The 24,209-nt window shown below is 41.2% G+C and overlaps 1 protein-coding gene across 7 annotated transcripts in view; it reads left to right on the top strand.

Annotated features, from left to right (window-relative positions):
- Positions 1-24,209, top strand: part of PALM2AKAP2 (PALM2 and AKAP2 fusion) — a 525,798-nt gene that overhangs the window by 213,021 nt on the left and 288,568 nt on the right. For all 7 annotated transcript variants that reach the window (XM_077965341.1, XM_077965340.1, XM_077965339.1 and 4 more), the window contains 1 exon segment: positions 14,334-14,414. In XM_077965341.1, coding sequence (XP_077821467.1) covers positions 14,334-14,414 — 81 coding nt within the window.

Below are 24,209 nucleotides of genomic sequence, written 5' to 3'. Positions count from 1 at the left end.
TCAATGTCCTCATCTGTAATGGAGGGATAATAGAAGCTTTCCCCCAGGGTTACAGTGAGGGTTGATGAGGTAGTTCATGTAAAGCACTCAGAACTGTGCCTGGCACCTGTAAACACTCCCACCCCTAGTACCTTTTCACAATTAGTATTAGGATGATGCTGTTTAGCAGTAATTATCAGCACCTCTCAACTCAAGTTACATTGCTAGTGACAAAACCTTTGGCATTTCAGTGTATAACTTTCCAATCTTTTCCTTAACTGTATTTTTTCTTATAAAAGTGAGATTATACTGAGCATACTCTTTGCATTTTAAACTGACTATATTGAGAATATCTTTCTATTTCATGTAATCTTCTACAGCTTCATTTGTAATGACTGCATAATGGTGCAGATACATCATAGATTATTTAACCAAACACCTGTGGTTTAATGCTTAGGTCTCTCTTTCTCTTTTTTAAAAACAATGCCGCAGTAAATATCATTAAGCGAAAGCACTGCTCATTGGCATAATTTCTCCCTTTAGAATAAATTCCTAGAAGTGAAATGTCTTGTTCAAATAGCATACAAACTTGAAAGTGTTTGTTATTCTATATGACTGCCAAATTATCCTCCGGAAAGATTCTACCACCACCAGCAGGGAATAAAAAGCCAGTTTCCCCTCGCTATACTTGACACTGGGTATTCTAGTTTTTAAACTATAATCTTTTGTATTTGTTCTTGACCTAAAGCTGAACTCTGCTGTTTGGGACTTGGCTTCTCTGAACTTGGTTTAACTGGAGCTTCCTATTGGAGCATCTTAGGTGGGCCCTCACTAGCTCAAACAACCTTATGAAGCTCTTCTTAGTCTTCTAGGACTCGAGTAGGGCTCAGCCAAGCACATGGTGGTGGCAGGACCCTTGGAGCTGTCCCTATACCAGCAGCAATCTTTTGTCTTGCTTGTTTAATCACCCTATCCTAAAGTACGTCTTTGCTAGAAATTTGCTGTACTCAGTGAGAAGCAGTACCTTTTCCTTGTTCCTTGCTGAACCACCAAGGTCACCGTCAGCAGATTAGAGCCACTTCCCTGTCCCTGGGGGCATTGTCTTAGACTTTGGTCACCACCAAAGAGGAGACATAAGGAGAAAGGCGGGGAGAAGTAGCATTGAGAAAGAGCTCCAGATATGCCATCATCAGCTGAGGATTCTGAATTAGGACACATATCTATTTAGGTTTAAACTACAAAATATGCAAGGGTTCCTGTTCCCAGCCTCTCATGAACATCCCTCTGGCCACAGGCAACTGTCACTGGTGATGGTTCCTCTTGGCTTCCACTTATTCTCTCAGAAGATGCTCAGGATCAGGGTGTCTAAGGAGTGGTTCACATGGCTTTAGTTTAATCTGAGCTTGATATATTACATTTTCCATGTTAGCCTACCTAATAGGGTGGGTTCACATAGAAATACTAGAAAACACAGAAGGTTATAAAGAGCAAAGATGAAAACATTCCAAATCCTACCATCTAGATACAAACTATGTTGATATTTAGCATCTATTCAGAGGTAGAGCTGTAGTATGATCATTTATACGCAGGTACATACACATGCATTTACTTTTTATAAAAATGAGATAATACTGAACATGCTATTCTGTAGTCAGTTTTTTAAAGAATGTATCTTTTTTTTTTTTTTTTTTTGAGACGGAGTCTTGCTCCATCACCAGGCTGGAGTGCAGTGGCACAATCTCGGCTCACTGCAACCTCTGCCTCCTGGATTCAAGCGATTCCCCTACCTCAGTCTCCCAAGTAGCTGGGACCACAGGCACGTGCCACCACACCCGGCTAGTTTTTTGCATTTTAGTAGAGATGGGGTTTCACCCTGTTGGCCAGGATGGTCTCGATCTCCTGACTTTGTGACCTGCCTGCCTTGGCCTCCCAAAGTGTTGAGATTATGGACATGAGCCACCACACCGGGCGCCCCCCTCTTTTTGGTAGGGGGGAGAGAAACAGGATCTCACTGTGTCCCCAGGCTGGAGTGCAGTGGCCCAATCTCAGCTCACTTCTACCTTCACTTCCCAGGCTTAAGCAATCCTCCCATCTCAGCCTCCTGAGTAGTTGGGATTGCAGGCATATGCTACCATGACTGGCTAATTTTTGCATGTTTTGTAGAGATGAGGTTTCACCGTGTTGCCCAGGCTAGTCTCGAACTCCTGAGCTCAAGCTATCTGCCTGCCTTGGCCTCCCAAATTGCTGGGATTACAGGCATAAGCTACTGCTCCCAGACTTAAAAGCATTTATCTTGAATGGCTGTGTTTTATTTATACATTTTCAGTCATTCATTCATCAATAAATACTGATTCAGGCCCACTATGTGTTAGGCTTGATTCTAGGTAAGAGAGAGAAACCGTGAATGAGAGACATGGTCTCTGCCCTTGGGGAGGGTATAATGAAGTTGGTCAGTTTTATGCTTTGTGGTTTCTTTCTATGCTTTATGTTTTTAAAGTCCTCTTCCATCCTAAAGTCAGTGACTATATTTTCTCACGTTTTCAGTTTTTACATTGCCTGAGTCCATCTAGAAATTGTTTTGGTGGATAAAAAATTTTCTACTTTTAAACCATTGGAGGACAGCAATGACCACAAAAGGATTAAATCCTCTTTCCTTATAGATAGGTGGGCACAACTTGGCTATGTGATAATTCTAACATTAGCAGTGCAAAGAAGGGAAGTACAGCATTGATTCTTCATGGGAGACTGATGGAGTTATAATAGACTTCTATTCTTAAGGTAGCAAATTATCATTTTTTTTAACCTGAAAAGATAAAGTAATAGTCTATGATAAGGACAAATTACCCCAATATGTTTTTAAAACATTGCAATTATTAACCAAGTGGTAGATACTTTCTTTCATTTAAAACCCCCTTGGGCCCTAAAGATGTAGCTAACAAGAGGAAAAACTGTCAAAACTCTTATTAGTTGGTTGAGTTTATTTTCTGCTCACAATTGAATCATTTAAAATCCTGAGAAACTGTTTTGGAGAGCAATTTGTCCCTATTAGAGTTTTATGTGTTCAAATCCTTGACTTAGCAGTTCTGCTGGTAGAAATTCACCCTATGGATGGAATCACAGAAGTACATCTAAGAGGAACAGAGAGGAAGATTCATTGCAGTCCTGTCTGTAATTGCAAACAAAGCACTGGGAACACCTAAATTATCTGTTAGCAGCAGACTGGTAAAGTAAATTAAGCTACATCTGTGAATCGCCATGCCGTAGTTGCAAAGAATGTGGTGGGATTCCATGTGCTGAATGAAATAGCAAAATCTCTAAGATACATCACAAAGTGAAGAAAGTAAGCTGAAAGGCAGGTCTTTTGTGTTAAGAATAAAAGACCCCAACTTATACCATCTTGGTGTATCCATTTTTTCCGGTAGGATACATAAAGGACTAACAGGAATTGTTGCCTGAAGGAACACAGCTGGTAAGGATGAGGTGAAAAGAGAGTCAAATGTTCATCTTATTCCCGTGTGGATGGTGCAAATTTTTCCACCCTGCACATTTATTACTTTTATTTATATTTTGTAATGCTTACTCCATTTATCTAAGCAGGGAGATTATAGACAATTGGTGTTTCCTTCTTTATACCTTTCTATATTAAAAAATGAATATAGATCAGAAATGTTCACCAGATACTGGCATCTAAGAAACAAACAAAAACATGATTTGTCAAAGTCAGAAAAGGAGTGTATGTCTCTGTTTGGAATTATGCTAATTTCTTGGAGTTTGCGTTCCTTTGTTGTCATCAGAATGCTGCACATTGTGTTCTCTTTCTATTTTTGTGCACACTATTTTGTTTTGCATTTCCAACCACGACAGCTATGTTCAGTTGTACCCCATCCCCTCCCCTGTTCTGCGGCTTGCAGCTCTGAGAACCACGAGCAGCCAATGGGACTGCTGCTTACTGTGAGGTCCATGCAGTGTCCACCCCTACTTCCTGCCCTGAGACATTGCCTCCAGGCATGGCACGTCTTCCTATGACAGGCCTATCAACCCAGTGGATCCCTCTGCCTCTTCCTCCTCCTGTCCTCCAACTTTAGGGAACCATATTCTGATATCCAGAGATCCTGGATTTAGAGCATCTCCTCCGTTCTTGGTAAATTGAGAACCTTCCCAGCTGCTGCCTCATCTGCAATAGTTCCTTTCAGATGAAAAGTTCAAATGGGAGAGAAATATTTTGCATTTGCTCTTTTCATTAGACTATTCGATCCCCATGGAAATATCTTCTACAGGGATTGAAAGAAATGAATATATTGGTTCACCAGACATTGCTGAAGGTTCCAACACAGCCTTGACCTATTTTTGTTTGAAATTGAGAAACGCTCACAAATGTAAGAGACCTCCTTTTTTGGAGATTGGATTTGGAGATTTGGAAGACATCAAGATGTTTTGCGTTTTCAACAGCTCATTTGCTCTGGATGGTTTTTGGCAGATAAATGTGGAGGTGGCGGGGTAATAGGTTTCATGTGTCCTGAGTGGAATTCACTCAGAGCCAAACAAAAGCTAGTAGCACTGAACATGTCTCTTTTCATGGTAAAGTACTCTGGAGTGAGACTGTTTAAGTTTCAACTCCTGTTTGGTCACTTCTTAGCTCAAGGGCACTTCCCTTACAGTAGCTAAATTTTGGTTGTTTTATCCATAAAATGGAAGATATTAAAGTACCTACCTCAAAGTATGATGAGGATTAAGTGAAAAACTGCAGGGCAGTTCTTACTATAATGCCTGACATAGCACGGCATCAATAAACTCAGTTACCTTTATTATTCTTACCATTACGGTTTATACCACTACCATCATTGGGATTATTAGGTTCAACCACTACACAACTGAATTGTTGTTGCATGAGTAAATTGCAGTTGTTTAGACTAAATCCTAAGCCAAAAACTTGGTGTCAGGTAGAAAGGAAGCACCTTCATTTATTAAGTCCCAGCACTCTACCAAGTGATGTGCTTGGTTTCAATCCTGCAGTAGCATCTTGCAGGTAGTTCTATTTCAGTATTTCAGACTGAGTTCCAATTGTTTGATGCTTACTAGCCATGTGACCCTGTCTCTTTATCTTCCTGTGCCTCAGTTTTCTCCTCTGTAAAATGGGGATAATGATAGTACCTAGCTTATTAGGTTGTTGTGAAGATTAAACATGTTAATCACACAGAACAGTGCCTGGCACACAGTGACCACTATGTAAATGTTTGCTAGCATTACTTTATAACTCAGGAAGGGCACATGCAACAGTCTGGAACGTGTGATGTCATTGTTCTCCTTAGCACTGTGGAATGTTAGTGATGCTGGAGGAACCTTAGAGCTAAGCTGGCCCAACCTACTCATTTCACAGATGGGGAATCCAAGGCCCAGAAACAATAAGGGACTTGTCTAAGTCACTCAGGGAGTTAGTGGCAGTGCCCCTACCTGATATGAGATCTCCTGACGCCTAGTGCTCACGGGATTTCATGGTGGGAATAAGGCAAGAGGATGAGGAGAGGCGTGAGATAGAGATCACATTCTTCAGGAGAGTTTGATTCTGTTATTCCTGGCATTTGGGACTTTTTCAGGGTCCTCTACCATTCTGTGTATCTTGTGCTGGATTTTTCTACCACAAGGGGCTTATCAATGTGGTGTCATAAAGCAGGTCTTACTTTCTCATCAGAGCCCATATCAGACTGCTTCCCTTCTTGGTCTTCAGAGGAAACCAAAGGGAAGCACTCCTAGCAAAGAATTTGATGTTATGACCATCAAAGCAAAAGTATAGCTATGTGGTTAAATAATTATTTAAAGGGTCACACCGTGGGCAGACCTTAAAAATAGACTTAAGATATAACCCATATGGGCTATAAAGTATCTGCAAAAGACCCTAAATGGAAACTCTGCTGTGTTGTGCATTTGACTTGGCACTAATAGGCCAGATATATTAACTGTTGGGTGAAATTAATGATAATATTGCATCTAAATTCTATGGGATGTTTCTTAAGGTTTTGGGTGTTAAATTACCCCTTCTAAAAGCCAGTATTGAGGCTCGAACTAATCAGTGTCTTCTTTTTCTTTTAAAAATTCTCTTGACCGTATTGTTTCTATTACAAATGAAAGATGAAGGTAGAAAGTAGAATGATAAGTTATAAGAAGTAGAGAAGGGAGTGTATGTGGTGAAGGATGAGAGAGGTTGGTTAATGGGTACAAATATACGGTTAGGTAGAAGGAATAAGATCTAAGATTGGATAGCACGGTAAGGTGACTTTAGTTAACAACAATGTATTTTATATTTTAAAATAACTAGAAGAAAGGACTAAAAATATTCCCAACACAAAGAAATGATAAATACACGAGATGGTGGATGTCCTAAACACCCTGGTTGTTAGACATCCTATGCATGTAACAAAATATTACATGTACCCAACAAATGTGTACAAATATCATATGTCAATAAAAAATTTAAAAGTAAATAACTACAGAAACAATACAAAACTGGGAGTTCCCTCTTTTACAGATAGATGGCAAGCTCAAGGCCAAATAATCAGTTGAATAAAGGAGAAGTTATATAAATGGAAATGCTGGTCCAAACTAAGGGATGAGGAATAAATAGAGCTGTGGAATTATCCACTTCACATGATGATGTTGCAGGTTAAATGGGTACATGCCTAGGCAGAACAATGTAGAAAACCTACCTTACTTGTCCTTCTGACCAAGCCTTTTAAGGCTATCATTTAAACTGGCTCTGAGTTCTATTCCTTAGTTTTGTAGGATCAGAAAATCACATGCCAACTTAGCTTTCAGTCTATTTATCTACAAACCCAAGTGCCTGTTTATTCATTTTTCAGTGGATGGACACTGCAGGGGTCTTAGCAAGTACCATCTCTCCACTTAGCTAACTACGTAGGAAACCTGAATAGAAATCAGGGTTATGATTGGTGATCTTGAAGACAGAGCCAGGAGAGTGAGTTTTAATATCTGATGGTGTTGAGATGAGATAACTGATCTCGAATAGGGATGTGTCTGCTGAGCAAACTCAGCATTACTTGTTAGCTGAACAGACGATTGGACAAAGCTGAGTGAGCACCTCTTCGATTTTTATTTTAATGCTTGATTATTTAGGTTTTCAGTTTTTAGGCAGACCATTTTTCTTTTTTTTCCCCTCAGACATACAAATAGCATTGACTCTGCCGTAGCATTAAATAGGCAATTATAACCCAACCATGCCTGAGATAACATTGTGATTTCTTAATAGAAAATGCTTGTTGGGTCCCCACTTGCAAGTTGATTTTTCATAATTTAATTCTCAAAATGTCACCCTATTTCTTGGTGTAACCCAGATAAAACCTAGGCACCCTGGCAATCCAGTTTCAGCATGAAGTTATATTCAAAGAAACACAGGCTAGTTGGCCAAAGTAATTTCAGTATCCTTACTGGACTCTTCTGGAGAACATCAGAGGGGATTCATTTTATAAGCCACAGTAAAATATCTCAAGATTCTCTTTTCCTGATTCCCTGGCCTTAATATCTCAGCCTTTTCATTTTAAACTGTTGAACTTTAAACTGTCTCTGACCCCTTTCAGTGCTTTACTTCTTCATCTCTTCTTTCCTTTTCTCGATCATTTTTCCTTCTAAATAGCATCCCCCACCCATTCCCTTTCCAAGTGCAACTATATAAAACAGTCTGTTTCTCACAGTTTTTCAGTATTTTACCTCTTTCTCTGATTCTTCATTGCAAAAGCCTAGGAACCCGCTGGCAAAAAGTCACTTGAAAGGTTTGGGGCAGGGGCACAAGATTCCCTTTAGCTCACATGGAAGGAAGTCAAAGCTGAATTATCTTCATCTATCAATAGAAAGAATAAAGATTGCAATGTTTGCAATTTAATGTATTTTCTTTACCCTCCTCTTGTCTAAATTCTGTGATATCATGATGGCAACAGGGCCTTGAGTAGGTCTTCTGCTCCCTTCCCACTGCTGTGCCCTGGGGTGCTAGCTATCAGTGCAAATCAGAACAGGAGTTCAGTGGAGGAAAGGAAACACCCTATTTCTGCTTCTGACTACCTTCCCTGCTTAGCCTCTTTCCCTGTCTCCCTGTTTCTCACACACTCAGTTGGGACACCCACCTTGTCCGCAGTCACAGCCTGGCACCCCCTAGTGCTCCAGGTGCGGCACAGTCAGCAGGAGAAAAGAAGCAGTCTCAAGGAGCAAAAAGGTGGAAATAGGCTTTCCTAATGGCGGGTACTGATCATATCTGTCTTCTCATCGTATTTATTGAAGAGAGTGTGCTTCATTCTCTATGGGTGCTCTTTAACAATAGTTTATGTGTTCATCATGTTATAACTCTTCCAGAAGATACTTGCCAGGAAAATATATAATTTATAGAAAGCAAATGAAAGTGGCTTGTTAGGCTTCCCAGATAGTGGAGGAATCTGGAAATCTTTCTAATGCATTGAGATCACGTCATTCCAGATGTCTCTTGAGGCACACTGCCCCAAATGGTTGCTACTGTCAGCTCATAATGCTTTTCCCTGGAATTTCCACTTCCTCCAGCCTTTCTCCCCAGAATAAGCTTTCCATGATTCTTTCCCAGAATTAGCCTTTTCAACTCTTTCCTCATATGCATAGCAACAGTAATTTATTTTGTGTGGATTAATGTCTTTAGCATTAGGACACTTCTGGTCTTATGGACTGATGGCCAATGTGTTTTTAATAACGTATTTTGCTTCTATTGAAGTCATGAGTACAAATTCATAATTCATTTGAATGAGGGACATGGACAAACAGGAACACAAGTAGAAGAGAGAAAAAAGAGGATAGTATATTCAGAGATACTCAGTAAGCATGTATTACATGTATTCATCATGCAGTGTTCTAGGCTTTAGAAATGTGTCAGCCAAGATCCTTGTCCTCAAGGAGCCCATAGTTTATGTTAGACAGAGATGTGTAAGTAGTTAAGTATATAAAGTGCTACAGTGCTTGAGGTCTAATGTAGAAAAATCCACAGCCTGTGGGGAGGGGAGAGAAAGGAGGGAGTGATGCAATCTATTTGGAGGGAACAGAAAAATATTCTGTATTTGTCAGTACTCTTTGAGTTGTAAGTGGTAGAAACATCACTCAAACTAGCTTAAGAAAAAGGGAGATTTTTTAGTGTATGTAATTTAGGAAGCCCAGGGATGGTTCTGGCTTCATGCATGACTAGATCTGGGACTCAAACAATGTAGTAGGACCTGTTTTTTCTCTTTCAACTCTGCCTCCCTCTGCATGTTGACTTTATTTTCTTCAATGTGGATGCATTTATTTTATGTGACTTGGAAAAATTGCTACTCAGAAGTACATCATCTCAGCTTAATCCTAGTGGTATTTTTTTTTTCTTCTCTCCTGGTATCCATGTGTCTGTCCCTAGAAATGTCTCTAACTGGTGTTTCTCAGTTCACTCAGTCATCCCTTGGATCGATAGCTATTGCAAAGAAACAAGGTTAGCATGATTGGCCTAACCTGGCTCACATGCAAGTCCTGGTGGCAGGAATGAGCTAACCATGACTGGCATTTCCACCAGAGCCATTTACAGTGAGGGTAAATGTGTTTCCCCAAAGGAAAGAAGACTAGGCAGATCAAAATTGACAGATGTTCACTAAAGCTTCATGGATATTTAAATTGTGCCATCATAGATGAATTGTGTTTTGTCAAATGAAGCAGCAACGGACATCTATTATTGTTAGAGGAAGCAAAACTAAGAGGACATGAACCGGCCTGGAAGATCAGGAGACTGAAAGTAGTCTTTGAGGTTGGATCATGGTAGGGGGCCATGGCTTGAGATGAAGCTGTGAGATAGACAGGAGCCTCATTGGCCATGCTAGGGAACCTGCTCTTTGCACTGTAGGCAATAGGGAGACATTCTTGGTTTTAGGCAAGGGTCGGAGGTGGTCAGATTTCTGTTTTAGAATATCACTCTAGCAGCAGTGTGGAGATTGAGTTGGAGAAGCCAAGAATGGGTGTAGGGAGACTAATAAGGAAACCACTACAGTAAAGCAGCTGGATGTAAGTTCTGTAGTGTGCTAAAGATGCTAATATGGAACAGTCTCCATGTCCAGGTAGGAGATAGAGGAAGGAGTGTTAAGGCAATACTCAAGGTTATAGTGGGGAAGCAAAAGATGTGGAAACTGGCCGGCAGAATCAACATGACTTGGTCTTTCAAGAAAGTAAGTGTCTAGGATGACTTAGATTTCTGACTTGAGTAGTGTCATTTGCTGAGATGAAACATATAGAAGAAGGAACAGGCATGAAGGTAGAGGGTGGGGGATTGCTTGAGATGGTGACTGCATGTGTTTGAGTTTGGGGGAGTGACCATGAATAGTTGGCAGTTCAGTATAGGGATCTGCAGCTCAAAGGAGAGGTAGAGTTGTAGAGTTGATGAGAATGAAGGACCCAAGAGTTACTGGTTTTGCCCTGGTTAAGGGAAGGAGAAATCTGGAAACCAGTGGGCTAGCCAGGGGAGGAGCACAGCTCAGACCTCAGCCATCAAACAAGCGTCAGAAATTGCAAGTGAGTTCCTTAATGGTGTCCTATGCAAACTTGTCATTTGACTCATATCTAATTCTGAGCATAGGCTGGTTGCGTCTTTTCCACCTAGAAGTGACTTTAAGACCATCACTGTGGGCTGGGTTCGGTGGCTCACACCGAGCCGGTGGCTCAGTGGGAGACTGAGGTGGGCGGATCACCTGAGGTCAGGAATTTGAGACCAGCCTGGCCAACATGGCAAAACCCCATCTCTACTAAAAATACAAATATTAGCTGAGCGTGGTGGCATGCACCTGTAGTCCCAGCTACTCGGGAGGCTGAGACAGGACAATTACTTGAACTCAGGAAGCAGAGGTTGCAGTGAGCCGAGGCCGTGCCATTGCACTCCAGCCTGGGCAAATCACTGTGAAAGGGAGCTCAACTAGTCAAAGAATCCTGCAATAGCTATAGATGCACAGTGGGTCCTTGTCATGGGCCCAGGTCCAGGGTCATCAGTCAGAACGCGGATGTAAACATGCTAATGCCGCTGCCTGGTTGTATGTGCTAACAACTGTTCAGTTCCAAATTCTAACCCAATAAGGAGTTTCCTCAGGGGAAATATATGACTATAGCATAAATGGGCTCAGCCTTACTACTTTCCCACTGTTACCCCTTCCTGCACCAGCACTCTTCTGGTCCATGTGACTCAAAGCCAAAACACTGCTTTGCCTCACCCCCCAGATCCTATTAGTCTTGAGTCTCATCAATTCTGTTTCTTGCATTTGTCCTTCTCTTTCCATTTTGATTGGTACAACTCTAAGCTAGGAGGCTTGTTAGTTCATCCATCCTCACTGCACAACCAGGTGAATGGAACATCCTCTTAAGGCACTTAAATGATATTTGAATCCAGAGGTCAGCAAACTAGGACCCGTGGGCCAAATCTGGCCCACTACCTATGTTTGCAAATAAAGTTTTATTAGAACACAGCCACACTCATTCATTTAAATATTGTCCAGGACTGCTTTTGAACTACAATGGTAGCATTCAGTAGTTGCAACAGAGACTGTATGTCCCACAAAATCTAAAATATTTACTTTTGTTTTACAGGAAAAGTGTATCAGCTCCTATTAATCTGCCTTATACATGAATGCCAGATTAATGTTCCTAAAATGCCATTTCACCATATCATTCTGTAGCTTAGAACCCTGCAATGACATTGCATTGTCCATGCAATAAAATCTAAACTTCTTGGCCTGGTATTCATGGCCCTCCATGGTATAGTCCTAGTCAATCTTTTGAGTCATTGATCTCTGTTCCTAAAGGCAAGCCCTGCACCCAGTTAGATTTTCCCCCTCATTGTCCCTGGAATATGCAGTACATTTCTACCCTTGTTCACCTAGTTCCTTTTGCCTGGAATGTATTGCCCATTTGTAGCTACCTACATCCTACTCATTCTCTTTTTTTTTTTTTTTTTTTTTGAGGCAGAGTCTTACTCTGTCACCCAGGCTGGAGTACAGTGGCATGATCTTGGCTCATGGTAACCTCCACCTCCCAGGTTCAAGTGATTCTCCTGCCTTAGCCTCCCAAGTATCTGGGATTACAGGCATGCACCACCACGCCCAGCTAGTTTTTATATTTTTGGTAGGGACGGGGTTTCGCCATGTTGACCAGGCTAGTCTCAAACTCGTGACCTCAGGTGATCCACCCGCCTCAGCCTCCTAAAGTGCTGGGATTACAGGTGTGAGCCACTGTGTGCCCGGCCCTAAATCCTACCCATTCTTAAAGAACTAACTTGAACTCTACATCCTTCATGACCATGTCAGTTACAGCGATCACCAATAAGCCTGCTGCTTGAGCATGTAAAAGTCTACTTCCCATACTGCCTGGTAAGGTTTCTTCTGCTCAGAGAATGGTTCACCAACATGATGATGGGCAACTCTGGAGTGAGGACTTTCTGATGGAACAAAGTCATGGCTGTGGGAAAGCCTGGGAATGATTTGGAAATGACAAGACACGTAATGAGAGCACATGACACTCAATTAATATTTGTGGAAATCTTGAGTCATCAGCCTCTCATATCTATGACATACATCTTGGTTCTGTATTTAAACGTAGGACAACTACATATCTTGATAACCAGTGGGAATGACTGACAAAGTCCTGTAAATCTACTCTTGAGAGATTCTAGAATGTAGAGATAGCAGATGGTCCTGGAAGCCCTAGCTTTATCATGTGCTCTCTCTGAGATGCTGGATAGGTGGGCTGTTCCCACTGTGCCTCACTTTTCCCATCTACTGTCATATGTTATATGGTCTTACACACACTCTGGGATTAAGTAACATCAATTATGCACCATTGATTGGAGTTCTTTGGTAAATGGTACTATGTTTCTAAAATATTCATGCGTCTTACTTTGTCAGGGGGATTATATCCCTGATTTAGATTTTATATTCTAGTGGCTTAAGATTATGAGCTAATATTTTGTAAGGTCTGGGCATTGCACAGAAAACCTTGGTTGTAACACACATTATTATTACATTGATTTGAATAGCAATGGTACAATCATAGCCCCGGAAACATAGCAACTACATAAAATGAAAGCTTCCATTAACACTGAGCACAGCAGCCAGGCTTCCGCATTGTTGTTGTCCCCAGGATTTGGCTGTTGTATTGTCAAATGCCATTATGTCTTGTCTAACAAGTTTCTCTCTGCATATGTGAGTAAACGAAAGTGCTCCAGTATAATAAATGTCTCGGCAAACCACTCCTGTACACTTTGGAAACAGAACATTAACAAGGAAACTATCATGAGAGCAGACCTTTCTGTTCTCATGAATCACATTCATGTGATGTTTATTGTCTGCATTGGAGAAGTATAGAGGAGAAAAATATGGAGGGTACACTGTAATGGAAAGGTTATAGTGGAAATGCAAGGAAAATATATCCCTTTACAACCAGCTTCCAGGCATTACCTATAAGTAAACTTATGACAATAAGACTAAGAGCAAATAACATTGATTGAGCACTTACTCTGTGCCAGGTATTGTTCTAGGCCTTTTACATTACATCCTCTCATTTAATCCACTCCACAACCAAGTGGTTTGTGTGCAGTTATTATGTCCACTTTACGTACAAGAAGACCAAGACCCAGGGAGGTAGAAGAACTTGTCAGAAGTCAGACAGGTAGTGAGTGGTAGAGCTGGGAGTTGGACTCAGACAGACAGATTCCAGACTTCATATTTACCATAACCTCTGCTGCCCCACCCACATGAAATGCCACCCCAAGGCTAGTGGCAGCAAAGGTCACCCATTTCATTTGCATGGTTTGGTATGTCCAACTGGGTGATTTGTCCTACAAAATTTGAAACAATATCTGCTTATTTATGTCTATGATTTTGATCAAATAAATCTCACCCAGAATTTCCCACTGTTTCATTCTATGGTATTTGCAGTTTTAAGAACCTCTGTCTTTTGGATTGAGACATTTTTATTCTTTGTGTCCAAATTAACACTGCACAGAACATGGTTCTCTGTGTGTGTGTGTGTGTGTGTGTGTGTGTGTGTGTGTGTGTGTGTGTGTAGAAACAGCCTTTTCTTTTGGATTAAATTCTTGCAGCCTGGCTGAGTGAGGAGAATTTCTCCCACTCTTCGAGCCTACAGCAGACATGTTAGGAGAATGCTGCTGCTTGCAACACACCCAGAGACGGTGGGGCAGGTGACACTGCGTGTGTGCCCAGTGTCTCTGGAAGTATCTATACAGATGTGTGCTGCTGCTGCTGCTGCTTTCTGCCTTAAAATTTCTGGAGCCAACACCCACCCACTCTTACAGCCTCTCTCTCTTTATTTTCAAGGAAAAAAGAAAGAGGCAGACTGAAATAGAAGGCAAGCGACAACAGCTTGACGAGCAGATACTTCTGCTGCAGCATTCCAAGGTAAGCGGCTGATCCCAGGAACCTATTCCATTATTAGACATGCAGATCACACTCCGGAGAGCTGGGCAGTGCCTGCCCTGCCGTGAAGGCACTGCCGCCAACCAAACCAGCCTTTCTCATTCAATCAGGAAACCATCTCTTGGCTTTTCTTGTGAATTTCTCAAATTCAGGGCATTATTACAGCATTCCAATTTCTGCAAGCATAAGATTACAGTGTGCATGTGGATGGGGTGGAGGGTTTGTGCATGTGAAGTGTGTTGGCTATATATAGAAATTGGATGAGAATACTCCACAGGGTGGGTGAGGCAGCGTTTCAGGATTGTTTCTCCCATGCATAGGTGCTGGGTGTGTTTGCTCAGAGACCCCAAAAGATATATTTCACAGAATGTCCTTTTTCTCACTTAAAAATATTAGTGTTTCCTTTCTTGATCTGGAGAAAAGGGAGATTAAATAATGTAATCTGATAAAACAACAACACTGTGTATTTCAGATTATTCATTTATTTTACTTCTACTTTAACAATTTTGAAAGTGTTCTGTGAGAGCAAGCAGTTGGTCAAAGATGGCTTTGAAATGATTTGACTCAGACGGGTCTCCATGGTACCATCTAAAAAGAGAGAGAGAGAAAGGGAGACAGCACACAAGAGCTATTTATTTTTTCTTTAAAACATAATGCACTTAAGCATCGTAATTGATTACAGCTCAGGAGAAAGCTCTGTCACTGTCACAGGGACCCCACTGGTTGCAGAATGTTGCTTTTCACATGTTCAGAGAATAATGTGACCACATTCCGATGGCCAGCCGGGAGTTGCTGCTTGCCTTTGACTGCTCCTGGGCTTTTTGGTAGGAAAACCTTCTCCTGCTTACCTCATGTTGCTGTGCCGTTGCCTGCACAGAGCTGCATTGCTCAGAGGGCTGGGTGGGAAGGTGGTGCTGACTTTCGGGGTGATGCTCAGTATGAATTATTTGGATTTTTTTCAACAAGATAAACCTTTATGGCTGCTTTTCCTATCCTTTTCTAGAAAACAGGATTGTGCTAAATGAATTCCCAAAATGAGAGCCATCAGCAAGCGAGTTACTGATTGAAAATAGCAGCATGACCTATATCTGCTTAGCATGTTTATCAGTTTTTGCCATTAACCTTAACCAGAGAAATGTGCTTAAAAGGAAGAAAAGCAGCATGATACCGAGGATATTGCCTGTTTCTCTCTGTTTCATCATATAAATTCATTGACAGATCTTTCTTTGTAGGAGCTCACACTGTATCCCCTGTGCTGTTGCTGTTTCTCCACAACGCTCCTGAGGGAGGATGGAGGGCTAAAATTAGTATCCTCTTCTCACAGAGAGGGGGCCTTAAAAACACCTAATAGAACTGAGTGAATTGTTCAAGGTCAATCTGGACAGAGCTAGGTCTCTGGCTCAGGGTATAGTCCATCCAGTACGGTACTTGTAAGAGACCAACATGTACTAAAACCTCAGTGAATTCCTGGTTAAAGGTGAACTTTTAAATAAGAGGACTGAATGAAAAAAAAAGAGGCTGCTTTTGGCTAGACAGCCTCACTTTAAGCTCAATGTAGTCCTTTGCTTTTGTATTCCCTGAATCCAGTCAGGGAATAAACATATGTCAAAACATCAAGAGATTTTTTTTTTTTGGTCTCCCTTCTCATGATCCTGGATGCCAAATAAGATACCAAGGGCTCATTTATTGCCGATGTCCAGTGCAGTATTAGTATATTCTGTTCATTTTACATCTATTCATTTTTGTTTGTTTGCTTGTTTGAGACGGAGTCTCGCTCTGTCACTTGGGCTGGAGTGCAGTGGCGTGATCTCGGCTCACTGTGAGCTCCGCCTCCTGGGTTCATGCCATTCTCCCACCTCAGCCTCCCGAGTAGCTGGGACTACAGGCGCCTGCCACCATGCCCACCTAATTTTTTTTTTTATTTTTAGTAGAGACGGGGTTTCACCATGTTAGCCAGGATGGTCTCGATCTCCTGACCTCGTGATCTGCCTGCCTCAGCCTCCCAAAGTGCTGGGATTACATACTCATTTTTCATCTATGCATCTGTTCATCCATCTTTCCGTCCGCCCATCCATCCATCCATCCATCCATCCAATCAACAGAAACAACAGTAAAAATTAACTTGGTCTTGTATGGGGAAGCAGTGAGGTTTTTCTCAAGGACTTGGAAACAAGGGAATCAGCTAGTTCTTTATGGTTATCTTGGTAAAATTCTTGCACAGTTGATGAGATTGGTTATCTGAGGAATCACCTGACACTTGCACCATGGCAACCTTGCTATTGCAGGGCAGGAGGTGGGTGAGGTGGGGAGGACTGGAGGTGATGGTAACTTACTAAGTGGAGGTCAGGGCATTGTATGCCTCTCTCTGGGAAAGGCTTGTGTGGACAGAATGAGGGTGAGTTATTTGCCTTGAATACTGAAAAAGAAAAGCTCAGAGGTTCCAAAGGTGGCAGTAGTTGTCTGGTACTACATGCAGAAAGACCCCCAGCTTTGGGAGGTCCTGAATTTCTGTATGCTGGTGAGGTGGGGTCAGTGGTAAGGTGAGGAGGGTCCTCAGGCCACAGTGAGGCCCCGGTGAAACTTCCCTCAGGACCTTACCTCTCTTTGTTCTGAATTCATCCTCCCTATAATTATTCAGTTATTTTGATATGAGGAAGGGGTTGCCTGACTGAAAGATATGATCACTTTAGGCACTAGGAAGGCATATATTTCACTTTAAATCAATAAACTGGTGACTGAACTTGAATAGCATGAGACTTTTTCCCTGTAATCATCCAGTTTGCAGTCTCGTGGCCTCACCCCTGAATGGAAGTACATTCGCGGAGGTTGTATTTTCTCCTCTGTGAGCCTCTTCAAGGAGTCAGCCAGCTTTCTGCTACTAGCCTGTTAGCCACCGTCAGTAACAGTCACCATTTTTTTGAGTGCCTAACATGTGCCTGGTACTTTAAACACATGCCCTCAGTAATGACCACAAGACAGTTATTACTCTCTTTGTCTTATAGGTATGGGAACAAACTCATGAGGTCAAGTGATTTGCCCAAGACCATAGAGACTATAAGTGAGGGAGCCTGAGAGAAACTCCTGGGCTGTCTGCTTTCAAAGACTGAGCTCTTTCCAGGCCACTGTTCTCTTTGAAAGAAATGTTTCCTTTGGAGTAATTCATCTAGTGAGATGCCAGTTACTATCATTGCTGTCTCTCTTACTCTAAATATATTGTTATGGCCTCCAGAAAATTCAGATCATGTGGAGACATGCACTGTGATTATTGAAGTTCCTTGAAGTAGAGAATATTAGGAAATATGTCAGTAATCAATATTTATTTCACTAATTTGCAAAATCTCTAGAAAAAAATATTCTTACTGCATTAAAGTTAGTTGTCATGTTTATAAGATATAACTTTCATATTCTTTATATAATTCTCATATTCTATGTCTTAAGATATAATTCTCACATGTGGGAATTATCAAATAGCCTGTGGACCCTTATTCTCATGCAATGAGATGAATTATTTAGACAGATTCACTTGTCCCTGGTCAAAGCAAATAAATAATATGCAAGATAGTAGTTTTGGCATTCATAAATATTTTTAGAAGACTTACTCATTGCAATATTTAGGAACATATAGTGAGCAACTCTACAAAATGGAATATCATCACTTTGTATATGGACTTTGAGTAAATTCTATAATACAATAAAAGACCAAAGTATAAAATGGCAAAATACTAGCTGCTACATCCCAGTGATTAGGAAACCTCAAGACACTTTGAACTCCAGGCCAAATTAACCTCAGATTTATTTTTTAAAGCATCCTTAGCTATGTGTAGTGTGGCATAATAATTTCTAAGCATTACAAGTAGAACTAGTAAGCAATCTTTATAGCTATATTATTTTTGATGATTATAAAAGGAAAGAATGTGTAATCATTGCAAAAACTAAATTTAAAAGTACAGGAAAATATAAAGAAAAAACGTATATACTGTATACTTATCATTCAGATAGAACCCATACAGAGGTATATCCTTCTATACATTTTTCCCCAATGTATTTCTGTAGATTAAGATATGTAACCATCGTTCACAGGGCTCACCAACCTGTGGGTAAAATGAAATTATGTAACATTAGTATTGAAATAACATTAACCTTTACCTCTTTTTTATGTGGGTTCTTTTTAATTCCCATACAAAAATTTATAATTTTTATAAAATCCCATAGAACATTCTTTTACTTTAGGATAACTGACTTTGATGTCATCCTTGAAAAGAATGTCTCCATCTCAAACTGTTAGTTATGATGTTTCTTATACTTCAATAGCATTAATTCATCTAGAATTTATTTACAGATGAGTTATGCAGTAGGAATATAACTTTACTTTTTACTGATGCTGAGCTGCTTGTCTCAATGTGATTTATTGATTAATTCATCCTTTCCCTCGCTGATTTAAATGTCTTCTTTATCACCTACATATTTCAGACTTACATTTGAGTCCACCATTTATGGATTCTTTTTATTCCATTAATCTGCCCATTCCTGTGCCGGTATTGTTCTCATTTAATCCCTATAGCTTTTTAATATATTGTAATATTTCATAAGACAAGAACTATCACTATTCTTTTGAAAAATTGTCCTGGGTTTTTATTTCATGGAAACAATTATTTATTTTTATTGTTTTTATAATGAGACTTGTGATGATATGGACTTTTAAAAAATAAATCAGTTACTATATCATATGAGAGCAGAATGAATTTAATATTTCCTTCTGTCCCTTGGTTGAATTGCCAGAGATTCGTCTATTTTATTGGTCTGTTCAAAGCCCTGGCACAGAGTAGGTACTCAGTACCTACTGCAACATGAATTCCTTGGAGACTGTCAAATTTACAAAGGTTTGCCAGACAGAGTTGGCCCTGTCAGAATCAAATTGCTAATACCACATCTTCAATACATAAACTGCCTTTGAATTACTTATTCATGAGCAGGGAACCCTCTCTAGAGTTGTCTTCTAATCCAAGCTATAAAAATTGTCATTATATTTTGAAGACCACAACCTTTTCTTCCAAGAAAGCTGGATGAAAAAAGATGAAAGGCTGAATTGTGACCCTGTGAAATATTTATTGTCAACCCACTAAGGTCATTTGCTGAAGAGCCTGAAGGTATCAGAAGACTTGCTACAAAGATATTACAGTGTCTTTCCCGGTTTTGAAGACTTAGCACTAATTTTAGACTTTTCCTTGTTACTGGGATGTGTGAAAGGCTTATTTCAAATTTTAAAATATTGAACAGATAGGCATGGTACACAGTGTAAAGTAACTTTAGATCTCCTCCCTTGTTTCCATACACAGAGCTTGAATGGAAGTTAAAACCTGATTTCTTCTATCAGAAGTCTTGGGTTGGCTTCTCCCTGTGTGGACTGAAGCATATAGCAAAATCTCAAAACCTAACTAAGATCTTATTTACTGGGAGTCAGAAAGAGGAAGAAAAGAGTAGGAAGGATAGGGGAAGGGGAAGAGGGACAGGACACAGATGAATATCTGAAAACACAAACACAGCTGTTGCCTCACGCTGAGTTTAACCCATCTTCTGTTAGAAAACTGAATTTAGGCCAGGCACAGTGGCTCATGTCTGTAAACTCAACACTTTAGGAGGCCAAGATGAGGCAGATGATCTGAGGTCAGGAGTTCGAGACCAGCCTGGCCAACATGGTGAAACCCCGTCTCTACTAAAAATACAAAAATTAGCTGGGCTACTTGGGAGGCTGAGGCAGGAGAATCGCTTGAACCTGGGAGGTGGAGGTTGCAGTGAGTCGAGATCACGGCACTACACTCCAGCCTGGGTGACACAATGAGACTCCATCTCAAATAAAAAATAAAAATAAAAATAAAAGAAAATTGAATTTAGCCATATTCCAACCATCATCCACTAGAATAGCCAATATCAGCTTCAGCCAGATTACAAATGAATGAAAGATCGAGAGTAAAAAGTAAAATCATGAAAGTACACAAAGGAATCACAGGCGAATATTTTTATAGTGAGGGTAAGGAAGTCTTATCTAAGTATGACATCAAAGCCAGAATGTGCAAGTAAAAAGATTGCCAGATATGACTTTATAAAAATAACAAACATCTGACCAGGAAACAATTGGAGACTTATTACAAGTTCTGATTCACCTCCTACTTCCCCACTCTGCCTCACCCACCCTCTCCAGACATGCCTCACTATCTACCGGGGTCACCTCAAAAAGTGGTATCTAGGCTGGGCACAGTAGTTCATGCTTGTAATCCCAGTACTTGGGAGGCTGAGGTGGGAGGATCATTTGAACCTAGGAATTTGAGACCAGCCTGGGCAACATAGATTCCATCTCTACAAAAATAAAATAAAAAGTAAAAGAAAGTAAGAAAAGTGACTTCATTACAGTTACCTTAGCTGTAGATGAAAAAGATTGGGTTAGATTATCTCTGTGATCTTTTTTTTTAGCTTTAATGATCCAAGATTTTATATTTGCTAAAGTACAGTGTATGTGCATGATTTTCCAAGAATTCCTCACATGTCAGCCTCCGTGGATGAATAAAAGATATAGCCCTGACTGTGAGGACTCAGAGGCAAGTGGGGGAGAGAGAGCATCAATGTGGAACCCACCAGTAGAGGAGCTGAAAAATAGTTTTCCATGTTAGGAAGTGGATCAGCGGCACTTGATGATTTTGTAAATCCTATTTGAGCCAAAAAAGGATTCTTCAGTGATCTTACACAGAGGCAAGATAGCAGAGTGTACCTCTTGGCTTCAAATCCCAGATCCACAGCTCACTCGGTGTGATACCATGGATAAGTCAGTTAATGTTAGCACCTACCTCGTGGGATGCTTGTGAAAATTAAGTGGATTTACATGTAAAGCACATAAAGCAGTAAGAGTTCTATAAGAATGATCATATTATCACCATCATCACCCTGTACTATGGCTGCAAATACCATTTATATATCTATGACTCCCAAATTGACATCTCCAGCCAATGGCCCTTGAATCCCAGTCATCCACGTTCAACTGCTTTTCTGACATGTCCACTTAGATGGATGTCACTTTCATTTAGAAGCCTCTCAAACTTAACATGCCCCAAATGAAAGATTTTATTTTCTGCTTTTCTATCATTTGTTCTTCTACTATTCCCTGTCTCCAATTGATGATACCACTATTCACCCTTTCACTCAAACCAAATATCTATACGTCGCCGTAATCCTTCCCTTTTTCTCAGCCCACATCTAATCTATTACGGGTCACACTGATTTTACCTGCAGAATGTACCACCATGCCTTTTGATTCTTCTGTCTCTCTTCTGTTTCAAGCTAATATGCTCTGTCACTTGAACCATACAATAAACTCCCATCACTTGTACTTTGTAATCCTGCCCCTTGCAATGTGTTCTTCCTATTGTACTTAGAACACACAGCAAACTCCTTAATAAGGCTACAGAATCCTACCTAATCTGGCCCCAGCCTTCTTCTCCATCTTCAATTTGTTCTGCCCTCCTACCCCAACCTCACTTATTGTGGTCCAACCACTCGGGCATTTGTTCCGGTCCACAAACACACCAAACTCTGTCCTACTGCCAGGCTGGTACATTTGCCAGTCCCTCCACCTGGAACACCCCTCCGGATCTCAGATTTCAACTCGAATATTCAAGTCATCAGAGAGACCTTTCCCACTTTAAGTGTCCTCCCTTGGCCCCCATTTGTCACATTGTCCTATCTACCTCTTCCTAGGCAGCATCATAGTCTGAAATTATCTTGCATCCTTGTTTATTGGGATGAAGGCTTGGGTGAGAGTAGGGACTTGCCTGTCTTCCTGGGCTGTGACTTCAGGGACTGGCAGAGTTCTTGGCACCTAGGAAAGGGATAAGAGAGCCACTGCTCCTGAGTTGGAGACACAGAAGGAGAGGATGAGGAGTTCTTTTAGATTATGGTGTTTGGCCAGCCATTGAGAAAGCTTGTGTATTCTTCAAGCATTTGGATAGTCATAGGTCCTCATGCTGTGCTACTCAAATTGTGGTCCTCAGTCTGGCATTGCCAATGACAACATCACCTGGGAGCTTATTAAAATTCAAATTCCCAGGCCTTATGCCAGACTTAGAGGATCTGCGTCTCCATGGGTGGGTTCTGGAATCTGTCTTAGGAAGTTCTCCTGCTGGTTCTTATGCATACTAAAGTTTGGGAAACTCAGTTCTTGTTTTTGTTTTCCAAAGCTGGCCAGGCCAGTAGAGCAAGAAACAGATTTACTTTGGGAGTTCCCTCTGTCCTCCTTTCAGAAGCCCCTGTCAAGATCCCCTTTGTCCAGCTCCCAGCTCCCCATCTGCTCGTTCCTTGTACTGACTTGTCATGGTGACATTCATTTGACAAATGTGAAGTTTGACAGTCCTTAGCACCTTGGGAGGCCAACTCTGGCCTGAAGTCAGGAGTTTGAGACCAGCCTGGCCGACATGGTGAAACCCCATCTCTACTAAAGCTATGATACTATGTTAGATATGATACTTTTTTTTATGTAATTGGACAATAAAGGCCATAAACAGAAAAGTTTTTTTTTAATTTTAATTTTTTATTTCTATTGAGCTCTGCTTCCACTAAATTCTGAAACACTCGGGCAGCCAATATAAGCCAGCACAGTTTAGGGAACCTGTGCTTCGGATGGCACACTCAGTATACCCCATTCCATTTGGAGACATTTTGGAGACAACATGAGGGGGATCTGGAGTCAGTTAAGGAAGCCTTTTGAGTTGAGTTGGTGATTTCCCGACAGCATGACTTTGGAGCCAAGTGGAAAATCAACTATACATTTTTGGCTTCTTAAAAATATCTAAACACCTTTGTGAAACAGGATTCTGTGAGACCAGGCCTACTGCCTTTTCCAGGTTTTTTGTTTTGTTTTGTTTTGTTTCGTTTTGAGACAGAGTCATGCTCTGTCACCCAGATTGAAGTGCAGTGGCGTGATCTCGGCTCACTGCAACATCTGCTTCCTGAGTTCAAGCAATTCTCCTGCCTCAGCCTCCTGAGTAGCTGGGATTACAGGTGCTTGTCATCATACCCACCTAATTTTTGTATTTTTAGTAGAAATCGTGTTTCACCATGTTGACCAGGCTGGTCTCGAACTCCTGACCTCAGGTGATCCACCTGCCTTGGCCTCCCAAAGTGCTGGGATTACAGGCATGAGCCACCGCACCCAGCCCCACTACTGCCTTTTTCTGTTGGAGCCTCTCTTCCTGGCTTCTCCTGTGGGGATGTTCTTAATGATATCATGCCTGTATCAAGAAAAGAGATGGAAGTAGAGGGACATACACCTCTGGGTGACCAGAGTCACCAGGCTGCTCTGGCCAGAGCTACCTGCTGATGGTGGCAGCTAAATTGGTGAGCAGTAAGGGCCTAGAGCCTTCATGTGGTGGCAGGAGGCACTGTGTGAAGAAAAGGAGAGAGAACATTCCAAGAGCAGCCACTTACGTTGCAAGAAGATGTGGCTACAGAGCATCCCTGCTGGGGTAGAGACAGCCAGGACTGTCCACAGCTGCCTTTCCAGAAGGGTCCACACCAACGCCAAGGCTTCCAGGATATCTGTCCCACAGAATCCTAAGGTTTTTACTCTCTGTGGTTCGGACATCTTTAGCACAGGAAGCACCCTGAAAGTGTGGTCCCTATCCCTCCCAAATAATTAGAGTGAAGGAAAGTTGAGAATTTCCCAGTTCATCCATTTATTCATTCAGTCAAGGGAACTGTAGCCCAGTTCCCTTGAATGAATGAGTAAATGGA

The sequence above is a fragment of the Macaca mulatta genome, chromosome 15 (assembly GCF_049350105.2).
Source record: "Macaca mulatta isolate MMU2019108-1 chromosome 15, T2T-MMU8v2.0, whole genome shotgun sequence".
Classification (NCBI taxonomy): Eukaryota; Metazoa; Chordata; class Mammalia; order Primates; family Cercopithecidae; genus Macaca; species Macaca mulatta.
Note: the sequence above shows the minus strand (reverse complement) of the source record. Positions and strands in the feature narration are given on the sequence as shown.